This window comes from Lygodium microphyllum, chromosome 15 (assembly GCF_053477565.2).
Source record: "Lygodium microphyllum isolate KBCC chromosome 15, Lygodium_microphyllum_v1.1.10, whole genome shotgun sequence".
NCBI lineage: Eukaryota > Viridiplantae > Streptophyta > Polypodiopsida > Schizaeales > Lygodiaceae > Lygodium > Lygodium microphyllum.
This window is the reverse complement of record NC_141149.1, coordinates 77,539,436-77,566,692: the sequence shown is the minus strand read 5'-3', so window position 1 is coordinate 77,566,692 and position 27,257 is coordinate 77,539,436. Positions and strand designations below refer to the sequence as shown.

Sequence of the window (27,257 nt, the reverse complement as noted above, 5' to 3'; positions counted from 1 at the left end):
TTTTTTCATAAAAAATTTTCAAAAAAATTTCTACAAATTCCTTCTGTCTTTTGTTAATTTTTGGACCTTTGTCTGCTAGGACTTGCCTTTCCTATAATTTTAGAAAAATCCATCTTTCCTAAAATTACCCATAAATTGCCAAAAAAATAGGAAAAATCATTTAAAAATTGTAAAAAATTCTAAAAATTTCTAAAAACATTCTAACAAAAATTTTCCTCACCTCCCTTGCTCATTTTTTATTTATTCCAACATAAAAAATCACAATTAAAAATACAATCAAATAAATAAAATAAACAACCAACATAAATCCAATTAACACATCTGCTAAGGTGTTGTTTGTTGTTTCATCAGTGCTTTTTGCTTTTCCTTTCCTGGGACTCTTCCGTGCGCATTCCTGCATTTCATACACACCCTGCCAGGTATTTATTTTCTGTTATTTATTTATTTATTTCCCCCCTTAATCACAATTAATTGTTCAAATAAACCCTTTAATCCACCCACCGTTTCCACGCGCATTCGCGCTAAATACACATTTTTTTTAATTAAAATAAACCAGCCGTTCACTTCGCATGCGCTACAGAGGCACTCTAAAATTTTTATTAAAAAAAACCAGCCGTCACATGAGCACGCGCTGGCAAAAAAGCGCTCCACATCACTTTAATTATAATCAATGAATTGCATTTAGAGACCCAGTCGGGAATCGAAGTCCGGGACTCGTGTAACTGCACCGGTTTAACCTAATAATTGGTAATTAAATTTGTAATAAGGAACCGCCGTTTTCTTATTAAGGTTTATCACCTAATAAAACTTCACCCATTTTTAATAATTGATTAAAATCAACCCTTCATTCAATTAATCCCCCCTCACTGCACTTAATCCCCTTTTTACTGAAGCGTTTCGTGGGATGGGTATACGCAGTTCTTAGTGTTATTTTTTATGGTCCAGTCTTGGTTCTATCACAGATGTTGTGTCGGATATGGTATGGTTTTGGTTTCATGTCTTTGTTACGGTTACGGTTACGGGTACGGTATGTAGTTTTTTTTTTCTTTTATTGCCTGATACGGGGTTCAGGGTGTTTGTTTGATGCATCGCATGAAGCTTTCGGTCGCATTTGTCTCGAGGTCATGTCAAATTTTTTCTAGGATGTGGTTTGCCTGGGGTTAGTAGGTCGAGTCACGTTTTATTGGTTATTCTCTTATCCTTGGTTTTTGTCTGTTGGTTTGCAGGCATTCACCTTGATTGTCTGTGTTTGTGGTGTGTGTGTAACCATCTGAATGGCGCCTTCTCATGCTCCTCCCCCTATCCAGTACGTCCCATTAGTTAGTAGGGATTACTCGTCCCTACTTACTTTTGAGCCCCTCACGAAGGCAGGACTTGCTGCTTTTGTGGCCACTCCTTTTCCATTACTTCCAGAGGATCCGTCCGTATGTGATGAGTTCCTGGCCTCTTACAGCAAGAAGACAGGAGTAGTCTAAGGCATGTCTATGACATTGACGTCTCGCGGCTTAGGGAAGGCTCTGTCTTTACCCTTCAAAGGGGAACCTTTTGTGACCACTCGACAGCTCTTCTCTAATGAAGAGATTCTCAAACTATTGCAGAAGCAGACACGGGAGGTCCTTGATGTTAAGAAAGTGATAAACTCTTCAGGAGTTTCGTTTTCTATGATCACTGATCTCGTATGGAAGACCATGTGCCAGTTCCTTCAGGATAGGTTCATGCCTGCCAAAACGCCATCACACTATTTGTCCAAAGAGCTTTTCACAGCTTCCAGGATGGTGCTGAAAGGAGTTGCCATTGATTGGAGCACCTACCTCCTTACTAAGATGGATCAGCATTTCGTTAAAGTCACGAGGGGTAATGTTACCAATGTTACCTATGGATCATATTTGTCAGCCTTCTTGACCTATTCAGGTTTACAGAAGACTGTGCCTCCACCTCCTCCATCAGATCCAGTACCTCCTCCTCCACCTTCAGAAGAGTCAGCACCTATTGACATTGAAGATGATGATTCTCCGCCTCCCCTGGTCATACAGCGCAAACGCTTGAAGAGGGTAGCGGATAAAGCCCCTGCTGTACTTCCCTCAGTGCCTATCCCTGCTACTTCTGGCAGTGACCTCCCTGGGTTTCTCACTTGCAATAACCTATTCCGGGCACATAGAGAAGGATCCTTGGAGATCTCCGTTCCTTCCCTGAACAGTCTCGTTTCAGGAGATGCCATTCATTTCCTCTGCAAGGATATTCAAAGTTCTATTGAGTTGTCAGTGACAGCCTGTGTTCAACAGCTGTACGCATCTTTCTATGAGGAGCTCATGCAGTCCAAAGACCAGTTGCATAAGGCAACCTCTGAGTTAGCATCTGCTAAGGATACCCTAGCAGATCTATTCAAGCAAATGGAACAGCAAACCCAACTGGTTGCCACTCAAAGTGATGAGATTTCTTCATTAAAAACCCAGTTATTTGAGGCTCAGTCACAGGTTACTAGCCTTTCAGCGGAGAAGGAGAGGATGTCCAACGAAGCGAAAGAATTCCAAGTTCAATTAGATGACAAGCTTTCAGCTTTACAAATGGCTAATGACACAGTGGCCAACCAAACCTCCCAAATCCAGCAGTTGCAGGATCAGCTTGCGAAGTCCCGCTCTGTTCCTCCAAGCCCTCCTGTTCCAATAATTCCTTATCTTTCACAACAGGACTTGGCTGCATTACAGAGACAGGCTACTTTGTGCCCTCTATTCCAAGACAAAGTGGAAAGATTGCAGTCCAGAATGGACTTATTATGGTCTACCTTTGAACAGTTTCAGGAATATGTCTTACCTGACCATTCTTTCTTTGTCCACTACCACTTACAGAAGCTGGTCTTCTATATGAAGCTTTCCACGATGGATTTACCTTTTCCAGAGGATGGCTGGAGTGGGGCTTGGTCTGCTGAGTTGTTGACAGAGGTCGTCAGAATGCTCTTTGAAGATTCTGTCACGCCAGACACCATGCTACTGTCATACATGTATCTCCGAGGAGATTTGTTAATTCCAGATGAGGTAGATTTGGCATGGTATGTGGGGGATGTGGTCTTACAGGCTGTTCTCTATGTCAATCATTTGGAGTTGCGCATAGCTGAAATGTTTCAAAGTTATTCCTCCAAAGTGGCTGATTGTCAGGATAATTCGTGGCATCCAATGATTGATTCAGTGGTCCTCAATCACCGACAAAACACAGCTCCTACCTTTGTACAGAGTACTAACCAACTGCGGATGGATCTCTTAACCTATCTTTCCAAACATAATCCATTTGATACTACTTTCTTTGATGCCTATCAGAGACGATCTCTCTTGGGACCTTCTGTTCCTACCCTCCTTTATTACCAACAATTGGCTCACCGTTATGCTCTATATTTTTCCCTTTGTCAAACAAATTCCACAGTAATTTTACCACTTCTTTTCCAACCTTCCAATTTCCCTCAAATTCCTATTTTCACTTACTGTTCCTTTATTGAGGATAGGGTATTTTCCCCTTCTCCACCCTGTCCTTCACCCCTCATAAATGTACCCTCCACATTTCCTATTTATCAATTAACACCGTTCCTTAGTGATTCCTTACAAATTTCTGCCACTCCTTCTTTAACCTTTTCTTCCTTTTATGATTTTTCCTATCCTTCCCTACATCCACTTTCTCTTATTCCATTACCCTCTCCTAACACTTCCATATCTCAACCACCTCAGTTGGTTAGTGACTGTGCCGGTTTTGATACTCAGATTTCTAGAAGAAGGGGATGGAGTACGGATGATTGCCTTACAGGACCGCAGATTAATTGGCCAATAATTCCAGGGGAATGGACAGTTTCAAGTCAAGCTTATCAAAACTATGTTCATTTTGCCCAACAATATTCACAGTCTGCAGATCCCTCAGTGAGATTAACTGCTCACTTTGCTTGGTACCTGGCGTATATGCATAGGCACTCCCATACTGATTCAAAGCCTATCCCAAAGTTGTGCATGAATGTCAATGTTAGCATTGATTCTCAACAGTTGGAGATACTGTATTTTCATGCCCTTTGTTTGCCTAGCAGATACTTGGTCCTATTGGAAAGGATGTGCTGTTTCCAATTTTTCCAAAATCCTCCTAAAAACTTTGTAGATGAATCCTTATCTATGGATCGATTCAGACAACATCAATCTTTTAAGAGGGATCATCTTCATTGATGCCTTTCCAATGTATACTGCAAGCTTTTTAATGCCAAACTCTTCTTTTTGAAGAAGTCATTCAGATGGTTGTGTTGTGTATTAGTGTTGTGCGTTCATGTATGTCAAACGAACGTATTGGATCTTGTGTACGAGCTATGTTTTGGAGATTTGTAAAGATGGGGTCGTGGTTGGAGAGTTGAAGCAGATGAAGATGCAGAAGAAGAAGAAGCAAACTCTTATATCCTTTACAAATTTGTTGTGATTTTTTTGTTTGATAAGAGGTGTTAATGTGTGAAAGAGTTTTCCTTTCTTCGTATTTTTATATCAGAAACAGGTTATAAGATGGGGTCGTGGTGGATGGATTCTTTGTAAGAAGATATTGAAGATCAAAGTGAAGCTTTGAAATGAACTTGTATTCCCTTTTTCCTGGGTCGCGAGGACGCTTCCTTATTAAGTGTGGGGATATGTTGAGTGTTGAAATGACTTGTTTTTTGGCTGATTTTTGTTGTTTTTGAGAGCTGAATGGTTGATTTTATGGGATGATTGATTGATTTGGAAGTGGTTTGAGAGTGTTTTGGATGATATTGATTGTGTTTTGGAAGATTATGATGTTTGTTGATGGTTCTGTGATGTTCTGATAGGTTCTGAATGGTTCTGTATACCTTCTGTTTTGTTCTGTTTTGGTCTGTTTTTTATCTGATTGTCTTCTGTAAAGAGGGATGGAGTATTGATTGATGAAGAATGAGATATTGTGAAAGCTTATTGAATGTTTTGTGAGAGTTTTGGAATGGTTTGAGAGTGAGTTATGTAGTTTTGATGACCTTCTGTAACCTTCTGTAGGTCTTCTGTAGAGCTTCTGCTTCTGTTCTGTTTCTGTTCTGTTCTGTACTGTAGCTGTTCTGGTACTGTTCTGTAGACTGTTCTGTAAGTGTTCTGTGGAATGTATGTGTGACTTTGGGAAAGTTTTCTAGCCTTGGAAAGAGGTGAATACAAGTGCAAAAGAGCTGAAGGAAGTGGAAGAAGTAGCTGTTGAAGACTCAAGAGAAGACTAGAGTGAAGTGACAGTAGTGAGCTGTGAAGAGACACTGTAGTGGCTCTGGTGACCTTTCATATCAGACATACCTCTTGGGAGGGGTATCCACGACCTAAGAGTGATTATTGAGAGTGATTTTGAGAGATTGTAGTGAGGATATGATGTATGATTGATGGAGTGTGTAAGAGAGAGTCAGAGATAGCCAATTCTATTGAAACAAAGTGATTGTATATGAGAGATTGAGAGAGAAGACTATGAAGATATTGAAGATGAATACTATGTGATGTATTTCCATTCAAAGATGGTGTATTCTTTTGTTTTCTTTGTGATATTGATGGATTATGTGAAGATGTTGAAGAATATGGTCGATTCTACTAAAAACCGTGGGAGATTTACATGATGCTGCATGAAGATTTGTTGTGCCTGGTGTTCTTTTCTTCATTGTGATCATATGAAACATGATAAACAAGCTTGTTGATGTTATAAGATAGATTTTCTTGCAAGAGAATTCCCTTTTCCTTGGTGTTCCTTTCGGGGCTCCAATAAGTTCCTAGGTATGAACTTAGTTGTGATGTATGCAACAAGCAAGATAATTTCCGTCGTAAGATGTCATCATAATAGGTGGAATTGATTAGAAAATGCATCGTAAGTTTGCATGATTACAAGATACACGATGGCTCTACCCCATCATGTGTACACACTGACTCTCTACAAGAACCAGACAACCAAAGAGTTACAAAGTCATGGCAAAGACACAGAGGAAATTGCCATATGCCAGGGACGTAAGTCCTCACGAGGGAGTATGTCAGAGTGCCGAAGAAGATCTATCTGCCAATACAAGAGACTTTTAAGCCGCGCAATATGCCCCTGAACATTAAAGGCGGAATAAAAAAGAAAAAGCATTCCTAATGGTCGAGTTATGCCAACAGCCCCAATATCGAAGAAAGTGAAACAAGATCTTTATATGAGGCTGTGTCGGTGTGGGATATTTGGGCCGCGCAAAAACCCAATCAAACGGGTGTAGCGAGAAACCAACCACCGCTCGCCAGACGGCCGACAAGAATGACGAGATTTTCTGAGAGATGGGGCAAGAAATAAAACAATGACGGGCAGATTCCACAGTGGTGGTGCAAAAGAAACAGTTGCCATTGGAGATTCGACGCTTGGAAAGGGCTGAAGCAAGCGGAAGACCACCAATCATCACCCTCCAAAGAAAGACCTTATATTTGAAGGGTGTCTTGTTCAACCAGCCCTCCATCACAGTGACCCTCCACCATGACCTGGATTTATGCAATCCCCATAGAGTATTAGCTTTAGTAACCAGCCATTGATGATCTTTAATCAGAAGATGATACATCTGGTTAGCTGAAGCCTTTTCTAAATTCAGCCGGCCTGCAAAGTCCCAGTCCTGCCAGGGACGATCCGTAGCAAGGGCAGGAAAGGATTGTCTGCTCTGGAGCACCATCAAAAGCTGTTCCCATAAATACCTGTATCCACGAGGGATCCTGAAAAGCCTCCTGGCTGTAGGAAACAATATCAACACATTGCGACTGGCAAGGGTGGCATCCGCTACCGACGTTAAGCCCAAACGTGCCATGCGGTTGAATTTTGGTCGAAGCTCATGTTTACCTTCCCACGAAATTAACCGCGAGACTGCCAATAGTTCCAATTGAAAAGAATTAGTAGCTAAGCGATCCTCCGTTGGATGCCACTGCACCTTCCGGAGGACCTGTCTCCAGGAACACACCAAATGGGCAAGCAGAGATGAAGAAGAACTGGAGAAGCGAGAATCGGCATTAAGAACATGCCACCAAGAGCCCCGGATTTGAGTATTACCATGCAGAAGCCCGTGATCCTCAATAAAATAACGGGCTATAACGACCCATGGATGATGATCCGAGCACATGGCACGAAAAAGAGACCAACGGAGTGCCAGCATATGAGTTTGGGCATCCAAAATAGCTCCTCCACCCATGCGTTTGGGGGTGCACGCATGCGACCAAGAAATCCAGGAAATGCCTGCATGCAAGGAATCTTTCTTCCATAACATAAAACGAATAAACTGAGTCAGAGCATTCAGAGTAGTAGTAGTCCAGGGCAGCAAGGGCAAGAAATATGTGAGCATCGGCAACATAATTGTCTGGGCTACTTTGAGGCGAACATGGAATGGCCAAGCCTGAGACTTCAATACACGAACTTAGCCGCCAGTTTCTGAGAAGTCCACTGTAGAAGCTGCTTTGGGGGAACATCAACACCCAAGGGGTAACCAAGATGCCTGACAATGGAGCCACGAGGCACAACGATACCCTGCCAGTTCAATGACTGCAAATCCGACTCCGTGCAGCTGAGAATGGCTGATTTCAACGCATTGATGCGAAGGCCCGAAGCCTGACCAAAGAGAGCCCAAACATCCAATGCTTTGGGAAGGTTATCCTTATCCGCCAGCAGAATCATAAAACTATCATCAGCCAAGGATTGACTAATGAAATGTTGTCCAGAAGGAAGCGACAATCCAGCCAACTGAGTGGAAGCTGCCATATGAGATAACATCGAAAGAACTGGATGAGTCGCAAGGGCAAAGAAGAGAGGGCTCAATGGGCACCCCTGTCTGACAGAGCGGGCAAGGGAAAATGGCTCGGTAACGCCTCCATTCAACATGACTCGCGAAGACGCCGCTGCACTGATGATGTAGATCAGTCGAGACATCCGATCACCAAAGCCCATAGCAGACATAAGCTCTGCAACAAAAGACCAGTCCAGATAGTCGAAAGCCTTTTCCAGGTCCAATTTAACCAGTACGACCTGCTGATTAGAATGCCTTGCATAATCAATCGCCAGTTGCGCATTTAATACATTGTGTAAAATATTTCTGCCCTTAATGAAACCATATTGGAGAGGATGCACAATGGTAGGAAGATGCTTATGGAGCCGGTTCGCCATTACTTTGGAAAAGATTTTATACATAGAACCCATCAAAGAAATTGGACGCCACTGTTTCAACATGGACGGCGAAGGAACTTTTGGAAGCAGTTTAATAAGACCTTCTTTCCATGAGGACGGCATGATCCCCATTTCCCACACCTGCTGAAACAAAGCTGTCAATGTTTTCGCGAGCTAGGTGGCAAAAAACTCAAAGAACTCATTGGTGAGACCATCCCAGCCAGGACTTTTATTCTTGGGCAAGTGTAACAGAACGTCCATAACCTCCTCCTCACAAATATCTGCCTCCAGAGTAGATTGCATTTCCTGCGGAACCTGATTGCGGACCAGATCATAAAAAACTGAGCGAGTATGAGCAGTTTGGCCTGAAGGAGGAGAAGTGGAACCAAGAAGGTCGAGGAAATAATTCCTACACATATCCACAATAGTCTGCGGATCAAGGACCATTTGCCCGTCTGCATCCTAGAGTCTAGTCATATTCTCGCGAGCAGGAGAGGCATGGAGAGCTCAAAAGAACTTATGAGTCTGACAAGCACTATCTTGCAAAGTCTCCGTCAGATGTTGCAATTTGACCTGCTGATAAGATTTTAACTGAAACTCTTTACTAAGATCAGCCAGACGCATTGCCAGACTCTTTACTAAGATAAGTGTCCACCAGCAAAGAATGAACCAACGCCAGGAGGTCCTCCGCTGCTTGTCGACGCCGCCGAGAAAGAGAGGCATGATGAATCCCATACTGCCGAGCAACCCGCTGCACATTAGAGAGCAATCTTTCAAACGAAGCAGTGCCCTGAGATGAGAAATCCAATAGGAATCGATCAATCAATTGCTGCATATAGCCGTGAAAGATTACATGCTTCAAATAAGACGAGTTAAAACGCAAAGGGAGTCTATCCAAAAATTGCTTGAAAGGTGCAATGGGTTGTGCAAGGAGCTCAAGCTGGAGAGGGAAATGGTCCGACAAGGCATATTGTTGCAACACTTTCATTTCGAGCATCTCAGGAAATCATCATCATTCTGCATGATGTAAATGCGGTCTAACCGCGACCATATTGTAGCATACTGGGCAGAATGGAAAGTAAACCCTGTAGAAGAAGGGTGCAGCCAGGACCAGAGATCTTGCTGAAGAACGGTAAGAGCCAAGTCCTGCCATATACGACGTTCTGGCGCATCCATTACCGAATGCTCTGATGTGGACTATGAAGAATCAACACACATATTGAAATCCCCCATCAAAAAACCCCGTCTGCCAAGAGACAAGGAAGTCTGCAAAGTATGCCAAAGCTCCCGGCGAGCTAAAGGATCATTCGGAGCATAGAGGCCGAGTAACCATAAGATCTCTCCTTCGAATAAAACTTCAATGACCACAAAGCGGCCATGTACATCATTCTTAATAAGAACCGGCTGATATTTTTCATGTACAATCATAAGCACCCCAGAATATTGCCTGGTATGTGTCCCTGCATAGAACAAACAAAAGCCATGGCAATCCACAACTTTTCCTGCTTCACCGTGACTCTTGTGCTCAACAACACACAAGACATCGCACTGATTCTCATGCAATACAGTCCATAGGGCATGTTGCTTGTGGCGAGAGCAAATCCCTCGCACATTCCACGTGGCGATCTTCATGTCTATTCCAAAGAAAATCAGGTACGAGGCACAGCTTGCCTCGATTTGACCTTTTCTGCGAGAATGTCCAGGACTCCGTCATCCAAAAATTCGGCTAACACAGCAAAAGAGTTTTGACGACCAGCTTTGGAGGTAGATGGCATATCCGCTGACTTGGAGTTGGGACGGGGATAACAACGATCCCATGGGGTAATGACGTTACCTTTAGTATCAAAAGCCAGCTTAGCCTTTGGACCATCCAAATACACTCTCCTAGGTGGCTGTTGACGGGGAGCAGAAGAAACCATAGCAGGAGTAGAGTGCTCTGAAGACAATATTTCTTTCCTGCGCATATACGTACGCATGGGATTTGATGAGGCAGTAGGCACAATATCCACCATGCCAGCAACAAGCTTGTTGCCTTTTTTTGTGCGTACATCCACCCAGTCATTGCCACGGGAATCCAAACCCGAGACCTGTTGTTTCCCTTTGTCCAAGACTTGAGGTGGCTGGGTGGAATCCTGCGACAGAGTATCACACACCATGTCTTCCATAGGTAGCGCAACATGCTCAGCATCTGAAGTGTGGTGCTTCTTTGGGCATTCGGCCATGAAATGCCCCAATTTTTCACACAAAAAGCAATGTCCTACAAAGTTGCCCCATTTCAAACGAAAATGTAAAGGATGCATGCCAGAGCAATTGATACGTAACCACGCAGGCCTTTTCCGAGCAGTGTCCCATAACATGCACAGACGGTTGCGATTCATGGCCCTTAGGCTTGGGGGGACCAGAACAGTGCCCACAGTGGCCATGGCGTCCTTTAACAGTGGCCAATAAACAGCCGGACAATTTTTCACTTCAACCCACACAGGGCATTCACGTTGCAGCAGGCGCTGAAAATCTGCCATTGGGCGCCATGGCACAACATGGACCAAACGGCGATCAACGAACAATGGCAGTTTAGACAGGGGAGGAGCACGGTGCGTCTCAGATTTCAACAGCACTTCAAAAAACCCCCGGGACCCAATAAAAATCTCTTCAACACATTCCCCTTGTAGCAGACTTTGCAGCCACTGGCGAATACGGGAAAGGAGTGGGATCCGACCAGTGAAGAAGAGTATCACAGCATGTTCATAAAAAATTGAAAAGGAGCGCAACACATGTTTCGGGTCCACAGTGGCTTTGAGAACATCTTCCGTTGCAGAGTCAGAAAAGACTTCCTGATTATACTATGACGGATGGGAGCATATGGAAAGATCACTGGTCATGATGATCTCACGCATGATACGAGCGAAGAGCTCGACCCCACATGAGATTATCAGAGCTGAGTTGGGAGCATCACCCATGGTGGTTGAGGCCTTGGTTCAGGCAATGACTTTCATACATAGACTATGGGAGCTCCCCCAAGATAGATACCCACGGCTAGCCCTGGCCTCTTCTAGACAACTAGCAAGCAGACGGTGACAGACACTGTTGGTATGCTCAGATGAGTACATGGATGAGTCTACATGGGCTGCAGATTGACAGACTACCCCCCTTTCACTATAGCCTGAATTGCCCTACACTTGACCTAAGCCGATCAGAGCTAAACCATGTGATCAGAGCAGACATACTGAAGTTAGATACGGAGAAGACCTAGATCCGACCCCCCTCCCCCCATGGCACAAGGATGGCACACTACCAGACTCACTTCCTTCAGGTATCTGAGGATGGTTTCATCACCCGACCCAATTACATGGACACACAGCTGCCTCATGGACTACGCACAGTTATTGGTCAGATCTGCATCTCATCCCACCACCTGAGGATTGAGACAGGTAGATGGGAGGGTATACAGACAGAAGAACGCATATGCCCACTATGCGACAGAGAGCCAGAGACAGAGGAACACTACATCTGCCGATGCACTGTATATTATGACATACGAGGTAGATAGCACTGTTTGTTTCGAGAGGGTTTTGGACCCCTGAGACGGATCATGCAGTTTGAGGATCAGAGATGCTTGGGATTTTTCCTCTTGGAGCTCCAGAGGCGCAGAGCAACAATTCTACAGAGTAGGAGGCCCCCACAGCTCGGCTCACATAGACAGAGAGCAGTCACTGACTTTTTCACTGATACACGACAGAGTATGGCAGATACCACTACTACTGCCACACAACCTACAGGAGTACATCATCATTGGACCTCATCTTCTGTAGGTGTCCCTTTGGATAGAGCAGTGGCACTTAGCCGGTCTAGGCGCCCACGTCCACCCGGACGAAGGCCTAGACATCCACACCACAGACAAATTAAAGCCATCATTGAGCGCCACAGGAGACAGATGCCGAGACGCCTCAGCCATGCAGAGATACACCTCCCTAGAGAACAAACATATCATTGATGGAGAGTTTTCCTTTCTCTACTCTCACTTTCAGATCACTGACATGTTTCCCTTTTTATAGGACACTATTTCATTTCCTTTTTCAATCTTATAGGCATGTTTTTCATCTTTTTTCTTGTTCCTGATGAGAAACACACCATCATTGTATGTACTGCTTTGGTCTCATAGGCCACATTGGCCTTTTAGAGACGTTAATATTCTCTCTCTCTCTCTCTCTCTCTCTCTCTCTCCTTCTTCTTCTTCTCTTCTCCTTCTCTCTCTCTCTTCTTCTTCTTTTTCTTCTTCTTCTTCTTCTTCTTCTTTTGCCCGATTCTTGTGCAGGAAAGGAGATCTCGGGCAGTAGCAACTTCGAAACTCGTAAGGGGTGCCAAGGGGGAGTTCGCTGAGTCGAAAGTTACTTCGTCAATGGCTCCTAAGCAAAAGTCGAGAGGAGCGCACGCGGGAGCTTCCACCCAAAGTACGAGAGTGTACAACGTCCCGATTTTGAATGCCCAGGTTCCGAAAAATATCCCCGCATGGGAAGGATGCACAAATCATGTTTTAATTCATATAGGAAACTTAAATGCATCGGAGAATTTATATACTCGTTTGATTTACAAAGTTTAGTTGCATGACGAGTATTTGCATTTACTTGCATTTCCATGGTCAAGGGTAGTCACATTTTTGAACGTATGTTGCATAAGTTAAAATATGAAATTGTGCGAAGGCATCCTTGTTGCATATCGCAAAGGATAGGGCTTATGACACATAATACACTTATGTAATAAATTCTTGGTTGTGACTCGTGCATAAGATAATCGTAGACGGTCACTAGATGATGTCTAAATAGTTGCATTGAAAGGAAAAGATTTATGAACTTTGGCAATAAAACATATATTATGCAATTCGCATGCAATGATAGTTACATTTTAGGTTGAGATAAGCGATAAAAGAAGGATTAAATCAATGATGTATTCATTGGCATCTAGTCATGAAAGAATGATACATCCATGCATAGAGTTCTTTTATCAAAGTTCGAAATTGGGAAAGGATGCATCTTCATTAAAATACTAAAGCTTTGAATTCGATGCATCAACGTAGGGTTTATAAGAATTAGCTCTGAATGTCAATCATTATAGTATAGGGCAAGGAAAAGAAAGATCAATGTAGATCCTTTAGTTGCATAAAGGAAAAAAGGTCTAGGGTCTTGAAATTGCATGGAATGATACATCTCACACATCTTGCAGTTACTTACATCTTTTAGGGAAAATACTTGCAAGTTTAGAAGAAAGTATTTGCGTCTTTAAAGGGAAGATCATCTTTAATCGTGGGTTGGTTAGATCAACTAAGAATTCGCGTGTAATTGAGTAACTTACATGAAATTCATAAAGATACGATTAGTTAGCATATGACGGTCACCTCAATGTGCTAGGTAGGGTTAAGCTATGATAAAATTCTGCTTAGTATCTTACTTGGGATGCCGATTTAATATTTTCGATCTTAAAAGTTCTACCCACACTCACGAAATGTTAGGGTTATCAAGTCGCCCGTGTAAGAATGATCTAGGGTTCTCACCCTAAGGATTAGATGACCAAATGATGGACTTTCGCAAGGAATTTAGGGACCCTAGGGCCAAAACTGTCAACAAGTTCTTCTTTTTCTTCTTCTCTTCTTCTCCTCTCCTTCTTCTTCTTCTTCTTCTTCTTCTCTCTCTCACTCACGGCTAGAGAGGGGGGAGGGGGGGGGGGGGGGGGGGGGGCGGCGCTTCCTGTCGATGGCCACAAGGGGGAGGGGGCCTTGCTGATGATGAGGAAGGAGGGGTTGTTGAAGGCAACGTCCACCAGGGGGGAGGGGGGGGGCTTCCTTATAAGGTAGGGGGAGGTGGTAAGGGGGGGAGACAGTTGTTCACAACCGCCACCCTCCACCTGGGGGGGCTGCATGTCCCTCCTCTCTACCTCTTACTCACACTCTCTCTCTCTCTCCCCGCCTTGCAGTCGGTAGGGGGAGAGAGAGGGAGAGTAAAAAAATTTGTGTAAATTTTAAAAATTTTAAGGGGGGGGGGGGGGGGGGTTTCTTATGGGGAAGGTACAGGGGGCACGAGGGATATTACAGCCATTGGAACAAAATGGGTCTACAAGTTGAAAAGGAATACAAATGGATCCACTGATAAACTAAGGGCTATGCACAGAAGAAAGGCATTGACTATGAGGAGACATTTGCTCCTACCTCCTGCATGACTACCATCAGGTCTATGGTTGCTTTGGCTGCCCACTTTGGATGGATTGTGTAATAGTTAGATATTAAAACTACATTTTTACATAGGGAGCTTTGTGAAGAAGTATATGTACAGCAGTCCATTGGTTTTGTAGCTGAGGGATCCCAACACTTGGTTTGCAAGCTGAAAAAGGCTTTATATGGCTTGAAACAAGCTCCTAGAGCTTGGTATGCAAAGATTGATGCTTTTTTACTCAACCAAGGGTTTATAAACAACTCGTTTGAGTCTACCCTTTACGTATGTAAAGAGAGAGGATCCATGTTGATCATTTTTCTATATATTGATGACCTTTTGCTTACAGGGACACATGCTGATTAAATTCCAGCATTTAAACAAAATTTGCAGCCAACTTTTGAGATGTCAGACTTGGGGTCTTTGCATTTTTACTTGGGCATTCAATGAATACATGATGCTAGAGGTATTGGTTTATCACAGTCAAGATACATTGGTAAACTCCTTGAGAGGTTTAGCTTACAGAATTGCAAGTCTGTCTATACACCAATGGAACCTAGTTGTCATTGCATGATGCAAATAAAGTGTGGCTAATTATATTACTTCAGAAAAAACCCTGAATACAAAGATAAAACCCTGATGACATTGATTTGTTTGATATACACACATATGCTCCAACATTTGGATGCCTTATTTACCTATGCAACACTGTGCCGGACATACTGTTTGCAGTTTCAGCCCTGAGCAGATATATGCATCAGCCACGCATGTCACATTGGCAAGTTGTTAAGTGTGTCTTTCGTTACTTGCAGGGTACTAGATCTCTTGGATTGCTTTATGCCAAGGGGAGACCACTGCACTTGCATACTTACAGTGATTCTGATTGGACTGGTGATTTTGTTTCACGTCACTCCACTAGTGGCAATTGTTTCTTTCTTGGCTCATCTTATATATCTTGGCTTAGCAAGAAACAATCCACTGTTGCCACATCATCATGTGAAGCTAAATGCAAGGCAACTTTCACTACCATAGTTAAATGTGTATGGATTAGATGCTTGCTAGCTGATCTGGATGTATCTGTTACGAAGCCTACTCCCTTGTTCATTGACTGTCAGAGTGCCATTGCAGTGGCACGAAACCCAGTGTTTCATGCTCACATGAAACACATTGAGATACATTATCACTTTGTTAGAGAGAGGCTACATTCAAGTGATATCAACCTTGTCTATTGTCCAACCACCAGTAATGTGGTAGACATCTTTAAATTTGATCTCCTTTGGTGGCGGATGATCCTTGTGTTTTTTATCAGTCTTCACTCCAGGGGGGGTTTGTTGGGTTTCACTCATGCCTACGCTCATAGAGGAGTGTTGGTGATCAATAGGACACTGGGGCATTTTTTACTCTTCATACGAGAGGTTTCTTCCCCTAGACTTATTCTCTTTTTTCCTATGTGCCTATGTTACACATTTACAGGCACTTATGATGTTGCACACATTTTCGGGTGTGAACACCCCTTACAACCCTAAGGTTTAAGGGTTAGACTTTGTACTTTCAGATTACATTCTTTCAGTTTATTGCATTGGGTGTGGTGCTTCACTCTCTACACTGTCTACTGCACTCTCAGCTGAGCTTCAATCCTCTCAGACTCTCACATTTATTTGGTTACTAGCATACACAAGTGTAGCAGTTGGTACATGGCTTGCTTACAGTAGAGACCCTATTCCTTGCACTAGATGTGGGGAGCATGAGGAGACTCAGAGGAATTGCATATGGGATTGCCTAGTGGCTTAAGAGGTTTGGACAAGAGTCCTTAGGATGGTGTTTCATGGCATTACATATTCTATGATTGCTATGTGAGAGACAATTGCATGGGTCACTAACAGAGGCCCAGCTTGCGGGTATGAGGATGTACACGAGTGTCAACCTTATCTCATCTCGGGGCAGGACTTTCATGCCAGATTTCTCACAGACAGTATGGACAGGGGCATTGTCACAAATGTGAGCTCATAGCTGGCATTATTGCTTGGTACAGATGGACAGCCAGATGTAGCCAGGCTATTGATTTTTAGGACATATCTACTGCAGATACTCTCTCCACGATTTGGACAAAGATTGTGCGTACTCTATGTGGGAGATGGGAGACAACTCAGGGCAGCTTAGAGACTATGAGGAAGAGGAGAGATGCTTTTCTCAGGACATGGGATTCTGGCAACTTTTTTCTCTTCCAGACCCACATGACCTGGCATTATAGACCTCCTGATTGGCTATTCAGTCAAGCTTTGTAATAGACTTCCCCTTATTATAATTTTTTTGATATGGAAGTTCCTGACAGGGCTTCTTTGTACTTGGTTTTTTGCCTTGGGACATTTTGTTCCGAGGTGTGTTAATAGAATTTTTACTTTTCTCTAGATAAAAAAAGACTAGATTAAGATACATTGTTTTGGCTTTTCCGAAGAACTAGAATACAATGTAACAGAGTTATAACCAAATTCTAAGCTTTCCAACATGTGAGGACACTATCACAAACTGGGCATGCTGTTATAATATCGAGTATGAGCATCCATAAGTTTCAGATCAACAGAGTGAGCATGTGGATAATTTCATTTAGCTATCTTGTCTGGCTACTGATTTTAATTAGACCAAGAATAGTCTGCATTTAAAGCAGGCCCATGTTCTCTTTTTGTACTTGGGATCCCAAAGGTTGAGGAAGCTGTTCTTGACAATGTAGACATTCTCACTATCATTTGTCTCAGGTAGTGTTTCTCATTGTACTCACTTGAGCTCTTAAAAGATTTAAGTTCACTTTGATAAACTTGGTAGTTTTGTCTTGAATGTGTTTTGGGCCAAAATCCAGAGAAAGAGATGTTCAAGAGCCAATTTCTTTTTCTCTGCCATATTGTATTTGTTTTTTGCAGCACACAGTTGCAAAGATGTGAAGAAGTACACCTTGAGGAAGACGGTTTTGGTGACTTAAGTCCTTTCAAAAAATACATATCACCCATTATGAATGATTTGATATTTGATATTGAAGAGCCCGAGGAGGAAGTTCAATCAACAGAAATCATGTGGAAGCAAAGTGCACAAGTTTTGGTCACAAATACAGGCTGTAAGGATCCTCAGTCAACAGAAGACGTGCTGAAGCAAAGTACAGAAATATGTGATGCTGATGTCAGTTGCAACCTTGAGAAGATTGAGGGGGCTCCATTAACTCTTGAGGCAATGTTTTAAATTCTTCATTTAGCAAATCATTGTTCTTAAAGTCTTGCAAAGAAGTCAGGTTTGGTGATTAGCTGCAAATACTTATTATTTTATTTTTTACGGGTAATTTGAGATCCAGTAAATTACTGAAACGTGAATATGATCTCTCCCAATCTGGAAGAACTAGTTCTCAGCAATAGAAGGATGAACAGGTGCATCCAATCAAAGGTGCCATCAGCTCGTGTGGAATAGTGGCTTCTGTATCACAATCCCATGTGTTAAACCTTACCACTGATATTTCCCATGGTGGGGATGAGCCCATGCACACAAGAAATGAAGCAAGTTCGATCATTACAAGCCTTACCACTTCAGAATCAAATATGTCTCAGCACACAGGTCAAGAAGGTGCGGGTTTTCCAGGAAAATGAACTACCTGTTTGTGCACATTTTAGCAAATTTTGGTAAGCATGACATGATTAATCATCGCCAGAATGATCAGCAATATCTACTCATATCTAACACCAGTCCTTTAAAATTATTCTTTTGGTTAAAAATTTGTAAGATTGCATTCATTGTGTTATCGTTGTCACATATTGAAGATGCTCTAAATATTCTTAGTTGCTGGATATGCAAAAGGACCATTAGCTTTTCTCTTTTGCTCATCAACAGTAAAGGGAAATCAGAAAAAGAGAGATTGCAGCACCAATGAATTAATAGGGATCGTTTCTGATGAGGAAGAGATAGAAGCCTTGTCAAACCAAGAAGAGGCTCAAGATGACATTGAAGACAGAGATGTATCAAATGTACAGCTTCTGGTAGTTCTATTTAAAGGTCTATGCTTTTGCTGTTAGATCAAAGATCTTGAAATTATCCTGTTGATCTTTCAGATGGTGATAGACATCAAAACGTGCTTCAAGATTAAAAATGAGGATATAGATAGATTTGTTCAGTATAGAAGGCAACAGAAGAAAGGAAAGAGCTTGTGGTAAGAATGTCAAACTTCTTTGTTATTCATTATTCTTTACCTTGACTAAGATTTTTTAAAATAAAAAAATTCCTAGTGAGGATATGGAGTTTAGGTGTGCATGTGTTGGGGTGGGGATGGCAAAAGCTTTGACAATCTATCTCCAATTGAACGTATAAAATATTGTGCATAATATTCCATCCCTTGATGAAACCATATTGCCTTGGGTGAATCAACTTTGGAAAAACTTTTTGAAGCCTATTAGCAAGGATCTTCGATAATATTTTCTCCATTGAATCCATAATTGAAATGGGTCATTAAAACGGCCCCAACCTGAACCCTCCCTGCCGTCGTGTGCGCTGCTGCTCCACCCCCGCTATCGTACCAGCGCCCCCCCCCCCCCCCCCCCACGGCTGCTGCTCGTGGCGCACTGTTTCCTCCGCTTTCTCCCCCGCCTTCTGCTCCACCTGCTCCCCCCTGTGGAGTGCTGCTCCCTAGCGTGGGCGCCCCCCCCCCCAGCACTGCCTTTGCCTCACCCACGCCTGCCTGCTGTTCCACCCTCTGCCAGCTCTCCCCTGCTTGAACCCACCTTGTTCTCCTACCTGATGGCCTGATCCCCTGCCTCCTCCACCCTGACCCCCCACCTCCTCCGCCCTGATCCCCTGCTTCTTCCATCCTACGGCCTTGGCCCTATCCGGCAAGCCCAACACCCAAACTGTGTCCGTTGTGAGCCGGCCTACAGTAGTGTCCAGCACCTCCCCCATTGTCGGAAAAGCATTCCGACCCCCCCTCCTCGCTATCGTCCCCTTCCTCCCCTCTAGTTGCTCCCTCCCTCTATAGCAACTCCCCCCCCCCCCCCCGGTAGCATAGCAGCATGTTTGGTAGGTTCTTAGCAAGGACGCGCAATGGAAACCTCTGGTCAGACACTAGTGCATTCTGCGAGTGCCTCCCAATCAAACACCTTGCGCATCGTCCTCTTTGAGGAATAGCTCTTAGCCGTTTGTGCCACAGAACTGGAGCTGAAAGAAACAACAATCTTTGGTAAGGTAGTAGGACACTCCCCATCCAGGGCCCAGCTTTGAGATTGGATTCACTCCACACTATGCATCGACACAGCGCAGATCATGGAGGCAATTCTAATTGGTCAAGGGATCTTCATGGTACGACTCACCTCGAGAGACATAGCCCGTGAGCTAGTGGCTAGCTCACCCTATGCTTCCATGAAGGGGGTCATCTACATGGTTCCCTGGTATAGTGGCTTCACAGTGGAGGCATTCGCGCTCCACAACAGTTTCCTTAGACACCTGGTCCCCCTACTCTTCCCCGGATTGGCGATAGAGTATCGGCACTTAGTGGAAGACTTTGGAGACTCTTCGGCACTGTCCTTCGCGCCTCTTTTGCGGACGCAATGACAACCGCAGGAGTCCCAAAGGTATGGGTGGTAGTGAAAGAGACAAAGAATTTACCACAGTTTCTAGAGATTGAGATAGGTAGACACTCTTTCAAGCAGCAAGTTAGCTCTAGGGCAATGCCTACATTGCCATGACTTTTGGCATTAGGTAGTAGAGTGCACGCGCTTTGGAGCCAAGGCAGCTTCGTCGCCGACAGGCCCACAGGTTGATGCGGACGGCTTTACACGGGTCTAGAGATGATAGAGAGGAAGACGGCAAGGGGGCTTGAGTTAGCCCCTCAGACAGCCATGGAAGCAGGGAGCTGGAGGGCGACCGTTGCCTCCCCGACAAAGCACCACACGGCCCCCCCTCCTCGCTCCACCCAGCAAGACCACAGGCCTACACATCTACCCCCCACGGAGGTATCACATGCCACACATCCCCCATATCCCCCCCCCCCCCCCCACGATCCCCCCCCGGCCCTAGCCCATAGTGTCCCCCCTCTAGAGCTACCGGCCCTCCCCCACACCCGCCTTGCACCTTCGACCACCCCTTCATCCCTCGATTCTCCCCCTTCCTACCATCACCCCTGCCGACCCGTCCTCCTGATCCCCATGCAGTACAGGTGACCACCCCCCCCCAGGAGGTGAGGAGCCCTATACGCAGACATCCTCCACTCATTGGCAGTCTAGCCCCCCCTCCCTCCCCACACAACCACTAGTTCATGTGCCCATCTCGCCTGTCAGACTTTCTTGAGACAAGCGTAGTTGCTACCACAGGTGACCCCCCCCCCCCCAGGAGGTGAGGAGCCCCATACGCGGACATCCTCCACTCATTGGCAGTCTAGCCCCCCCCTCCCTCCCCACACAACCACTAGTTCATCTGCCCATCTCGCTTGTCAGACTTTCTTGAGACAAGCATAGCTGCTACCACAAGAGTTTTTTCGCAGTGAGCCGTAGTCTTACCTGAGAGTTACAGAGCGTGAAGAGTTCCCACTACGCCTAGAAGTGGGAATCTTCGTGGTATGCAAGTCAAGGAGCGGCAAGGTCCATCTACTAGCACCACCAGATGGACCAAACTATGCTTTCTTCCTTTAGACCTCTCACATAGGAGACTGGACAATGACACAAATAGAGCAGGAGGTGAAGAGCCAAGTGGCAGACCACATCCCCCAGTGGATGGGAGGAGGAGGCACTTTTTTCCCAGTAGTGGCCAGGTTGCATGATGGACATCAACTGGTGGGCTGGGATCAAGGTCCCACATTTGAGCATCATCTTTCGAGCCCCTTCGCAGTGGAGAGCTCCGATGGATGTGATCAAGTAGCCCTTGGCACAGGCGGCCCGTTTCTACTAGTGTACAGAGTCTCACTTCTCAGCCTGATTGGTATATGCCCTGGCAGTACCTCTGGGCACATCCATCACCCCCATGGTCCGACTGCCCGAGGACTACCATGGGGGAATGAAGTTCACCGTTGAGGCCAGCAGCGAAGCATATCCGCATGCCTCATAGCTCTTCTTCTTCATTAGCAGCTTCCACACCGAACAGATTGTTCAGTCACAGGTTTCCCTATGAGTTTACATCTTGCATCTTGGAATGTGAATAGTCTCCACTATAGTGGAGCACGTGGTTCAAGGAAGTTGATTGTTCGGCAGGAGATGCAACCTGCCCTTGCTGGACAGATCGATATCTTACTGTTACAAGAGCACAAGCTCACTCCCGCCCAGGCTCGGTGGGAAGGTAAGGTACTCCCGAGCAGTTCACACACTTTTTTTTTGCAAGTAAAATGTGGCTGATTATATTACTCAAAAAACCTGATTACAACGGAGTACTCATGCTCAACAGACAAGCTGGAGCTGATGAAAGTCACAAATACATCATGTATACAAGCCTTCAAGGCGGTCTGGGGGGAATGGGGGCAAGAAGCCATGGAGGGGGCGTATATTGCCATCTAGGGTTGCTTGCCTGTATCACGAAAAACAGGTCCTGGCCGTCCCAAGTGCACATGAAATGACATCGGAGCTCCTGACAAGCCCTGAACTCGCCCTGCACCTGATCCTATCGGCCGCGGAGGGAGTGGATGATGGAGGTCCAGAGCTCTACTAAGGCCGCCTGTACTGAAAGTCTCTCTCCGCTGAAAGCCTCGTGACACCACACCTTCCAAATATGCCAACCAGTAAGACTCCCTATGATCTTCGATACCTCAGAGCGGTCTACTGTGGGCTCCAGTACCTGGCGGATGGGTAGAGCCTCCAGACCGACCACTGCTTACAACCCTGCCTTGATAATGAATATCGTGTCCTATATCCCGGTCTCATACAGAAGGTGACGGCCCTGGTTAATCGCCTGCCAAGAGAAAGCTCCCCATGAGATACATCCAAGCCTGGGTGCTATACAACAAAGGATGCGGCATGCTCCTCTCCACACGAGCTGCGCCGCCTCACATGATCAAAGGCAGTGCTTTGGGGTTTCCAGAGGCTGCTGTGTGTAGCGCTTACAACCTCTCTCCTGCATCTAAGCAAGCCAATATCCTACCACCAAGCCTCCATGGGCCACTAGCCATAAAAAATACGATACCCTCCTTGGTCTCTCCAGCTATCCCATAGGTAGCACCAGAAGGTCCGTTAGAAAGCCTTCATGATGTTGGGCTCCGTCTAGTGCTTGCTACGTGACGACGCCCACTCCATATCCTCCTGCATCAGTACGTGTTTGCCAATCCTCGCTGTGTACTCTAGGAACCTCGGTGGCTTCTTGGCAACCACAGTGGCCGGCCATAGCCACTCTCCCAGATCCCACTCCAGCTCATCAAGTGGACTTTCCTCCTAGATCCAAAGGCGCTACTCCTTGAGCTCCTACCAAAAGAAAAGAGGGTCCAGCCCACCATGTCTTCCCCTAAAGGCCAATCACCCGGATCCTCTTCCATGAAAGGACAGCTATTTCCTCATCCTGTTGCCCTCTATCAAGAGCCAGACGCCCCCCCTCCTGTACGGTGACGAAAGTCCCAGGTGAAGCGCCACCCACTCTACTTGCCACTTGTAGGGGGATGCCTGCTGGTGAAAACCTAGCAACCCATACCTCCTCATGCTCTATCGGCACTCGTATCGAGGGAGCAAGCCACTCCTAAGGTACTGCTGCATCTATCTCCGTTCTCCTCAACTCCTAAGGTACTGCTGCAAAGAGTAGGAACAGGTACGGGGCCAGGGGGCAGCCCTGCCGGACAGATCTCTCCAGCCGAAACTCCTCCCCTCGCTTGTCACCTATGACAACCCTGCTGGTGGCTGATCTATAAAGTGCGGAGACCCTATGAATCCAAGCCTGGGAAAAACCAAACCTCACCATGGTGCCCTCTAGAAAATCCCAGTCCACCCTGTCATAAGCTTTCTCAAAATCCAAGAGAAGTATAGCTAGTCTCTACCCACTATGTTGAGCCCGCTTTGTTGCCTCAAAGAAGGTAAATACATTTTCTAGGATGCTCCTATCTTGGACAAAGCTTGTCTGTGTGTCATGGATGATGTCTGGAAGCACGGGGCATAGTCACCTACCAATCATCTTTGCCAGTGCCTTATAGGCCACTGACAATAAGGTGATCGGTCTCCACTGGGAAAGCTCCAACTGGTCTTCCCCTTTGGGAAGAAGACTGATAAGGCCTGCCGAAAGACTCCCTGGCATATGTCCTGAAGTGAAAATCTCCTAGAAGGCCATTGGTAGGGGGTCCTTCACCACTTCCTAGTAGGTAGTGAAGAAGGCCTTAGAGAGGCCATCCTCTCCCGAGCATTTCTCCCCGTCTTGTGTATGGAAAGTTTCCTCTAGTTCCTTCTCTGTGAAGGCGGCTAGGAGGGAGCATCCCATCTTCTCTATGACGAGGGACAGGATGTGATCCAAGGCTTGCTGTCTACATCCCTGTCGTCTAGCTGAGGTTGTCTCATGTTGGAAAAGGCATGTGTAGTAGTTGGTGGTAATCTCCATCACCTCATCTGGGCTAGAATGAGTCCTCCCATACTGATCTTGAAGGCTGCGTATCTACTCTCTTGAGGTGCAAGGCTAGTGCACCTGGAAAAACTCCCAGCACATCGTGTCTCCCTTTCACGCCCAGAAAGTTCTTGAGGTGTGGAATGAGAACTCTGAGCGTCTATCCTCTAGGCTAGCAATGGCTACTCGCACGCACACCTCCTGTGCGTGGAGAGTGGGATCCCCTAGTGCCTCCTGTAATAATCTTTGCATGGCTGCCAGGTCCCGCCAGAGTGCTCTCTCCTCGTCCCAACTCTGCTGCCTGGCCTGTATGGCTGCCTCTTGGTAGATACTACTCAACTCGGCTAGGACCTCTGCAACCTCCTTAGCAGATACTACAACGAGCCACAAGCGAGGGCCTAGGCGGGGCCACACGCGGGGAAGGGGGGGCATCGGCGATGGTGACGGGCAGGGGCAGGCGTGAGAGAATAGTCAAGAGGCGGGGTAGCAGGCAACGCAACGGGCAGCGAGATAGGGCAGTTCACACACTTACTGGGAGCACGCGATCAATGCCCACGGTATCAATGGAGGCATATGCACCTCTATTGGCCCAAGGCTCACTGCCTGTGTACAGGACCACGGGATGATTGTGGCAGGGAGGGTTCTATGGATCAGATTGGATATTGGGGGGTCGTGCCCTGGAGTCCTCAATGTCTATGCCCCTACTGAGGTTAGGGCATGCAGCAGATTCTGGGTGGAGATTGCAGCAGGACTCCCAGAGGTGAACTCTTGGATTGTTGAAGGAGACTTCAACAACCTAGAGGCCTTAAAGGACCAGCAAGGCAGAGGCAGAAACTACCAGGGCATGGCTAGGGAGGAGCAGGAGGCATGGGAAGTCTTCCTAATGGCAGTAGAAGCACGCAATGCTTGGAGAGACCCAGCTTTCCATAGGAGGGAGAGGTCGTTGAACTTATCTTGGGGATACGAGCGGCTAGGCGGAGTCTTGCTGAAGCGGTTGGACAAGTTCTATGTGGGAGAGTGGAGATGCTCTCGCGAAGGCCAGGTAGGGCGGTTGACTGGCATCACTTTGTCCGACCACTGTCTGGTTCTCCTGACACTTTTATCTTCCAGCATCTTCCCTAGACACACGATCCTGTCAGATCCCTGACTCAATCTACAAGAGGGAGGAGGTGAAGAGACAAATCAAGCAGATTTCGACTAGGGAGTGGGGCAGGAGGGACCGGATCGCAGAGAGGTTGCAAAGGGCTTAACCGAATCGAGCAGTATCTGCCAAGAGGCAGCCCTACCGGCAAGGCAGCAAAGCTAGGAGGAGGAGAGAGCACTCCGGCGAGACCTAGTAGCCACACAGAGATTACTACAGGAGGCACTAGAGGATCCCATCCTCCACGCACAGGAGATGCACGCATGAGCAGCCATCGCCGGCCTAGATGACAGACGCTTGGAGTTCTCATTCCGCACCTCAACAGCCTTTTGGGCATGGAAGGGGGACACGATGTGCAGGGAGTTTTTCCAGGTGCACTAGCCTCGCACCTCAGGAGAGCAGATACGTAGCCTTTGAGATCAATATGAGAGGACTCGTCCTAGTCCAGATGAGGTGATGGAGATTGCCACCGACTACTACAGACGCCTTTTCCAACAGGAGACAGCCTCAGCTAGAGGATAGCGATATAGACAGCAGGCCTGGCATCACATCCCGTCCCTCGTCACAGAGGAGATGGGACCATAGTTACTTGGAGTTTCAGAAACGGCGAAATGGAAACGGTGGGGAAATGGTAGAAACGGAGTTTCGTCTCTAGGAAGAAACGGGGAAACGGGGAAACAGGGATACAAGGAAATATGTAACCCCGATTTAATATATAATATAGATAATAGATGACAATAAGCCACACTTGTCACTTGATCGAGAAATACTTGACATACATGATTAGCATACAATTGATTATTATCACGCCATAGAGGATGCAATACGTGTGCAACAACATGGATTGGTCTATGAAACCAATCCCATCGCGTGTTCCACACACATTGAAGCTCCTCAATCCTACATTGACACATGCATAAGTTTATAACAAATTACAATCATAAATACGTACACAATTAGTGTCTTCTAGACTCTAAAAATAAGTTAATACCACAATGGAAAAAGTTAAAACTTTAAAAGGAACTTACTTTGAGCGAGAAAGATAGGCATTGCTCTCAAAAGCCTCTCCGATCTTATCCATGTACTCATACAACAATCCCATGGTACTCCCCTCCATGTCAGTGATGCGTAAAACGGAGTTGATAGGCTTGATGGACTTCACAAAAGCTTCAGCCTCCAAGAACCATGTCTCATCCATAGCCTGTCGTGCAAAAGCCCTATAGTGTGTATCTTGATGCTCAGGCATGGTTGACCACTCTCTAGACACAACTGTGCACATCAAGCCCTAGCGCACTTGCACAATCCGCTCAACAACTATAAACATATACGCAAAGCGTGTGCTAGATGGCTTCAGCAACTCAAGGTCACTGTGTGCACGATAGATGCTCAACACTTTAGGCCTCTTGGTGACAAAGTTCACCATGGACTTTGTAGTAGTAAGAATAGTGTCTACCCAATTCATTTTTTGCAAGTCCTCCATCAATAAATCAAGAGAGTGTGATGCACACGGAGTCCATCTAATCTTGGGATAGGCAGCCTCAAGCATTTGCCCCATGGAAACACAATTGGAACCATTATCCGTAATCACCTGCACCACATTTTCTGGCCCTATCTCCTCAATGGCTGTGCGTATATGCCCATAGAATCATAGATGTACGAGCTTGTGATCATTGTACCAGGAACTGAAGCATCAATGGCTCTCAAGAACATTGTCCCCTTGCATGAGGACACTAGAATGTTATAGACACTACGTTTACGTACATCTGTCCACCCATCACATAACACAGTACATCCATACTTTACCCAAGTGGCCTTCAATGTTTCTAACTGAGCCTCGTGTGTGCATACCATCATAGTTTGGACCTTCCCACTCGCATCCAATACGGCTAACGGCCCTCATGGCTGTTCTCCATCGTGGCATTCGCAATACATAAAAAGGTATAGCACACTGTATAAAGCAACAAGTGAGCTCCCTAGTAGCCTCTTGAATAGCTTGCTTTTGCAAGCTTGCTTGAATGCTTCCCTTCTAAAGTGACCCTTTTGCCGGCCCTTCCACTGTACCTATACCAACTCCACTTCCACTACTAGTGGACCCTGCCAATGGAGTCTTGTGCGTCCCAGGCCCCGGCCCCCCAGCCCCTCCCACTGAAGCTGCATCTAACTCCAATCTAGCTCTACTCCTCTTTGATGGCTCTATTGTTGCAGAAGCTACATCATCTACTCCCCTCTCCCCTATAACTGATGCACTTTGA

General features: G+C 45.7%; 1 protein-coding gene and 1 pseudogene across 1 annotated transcript in view; one reads left to right on the top strand and one right to left on the bottom strand.

The window, feature by feature from the left end:
- LOC148024691 (uncharacterized) overlaps nucleotides 1-27,257 on the top strand; it is a 253,797-nt gene that overhangs the window by 153,352 nt on the left and 73,188 nt on the right. Inside the window, exons 8-13 of the mRNA XM_087694347.1 lie at nucleotides 352-419; nucleotides 17,011-17,098; nucleotides 17,261-17,561; nucleotides 17,756-17,948; nucleotides 18,213-18,346; nucleotides 18,431-18,528. Of these exons, the coding sequence (XP_087550473.1) occupies nucleotides 352-419; nucleotides 17,011-17,098; nucleotides 17,261-17,561; nucleotides 17,756-17,948; nucleotides 18,213-18,346; nucleotides 18,431-18,528 (882 nt within the window). The remainder of the gene's footprint in view (nucleotides 1-351; nucleotides 420-17,010; nucleotides 17,099-17,260; nucleotides 17,562-17,755; nucleotides 17,949-18,212; nucleotides 18,347-18,430; nucleotides 18,529-27,257) is intronic.
- LOC148024692 (uncharacterized) lies at nucleotides 24,926-26,905 on the bottom strand (annotated as a pseudogene).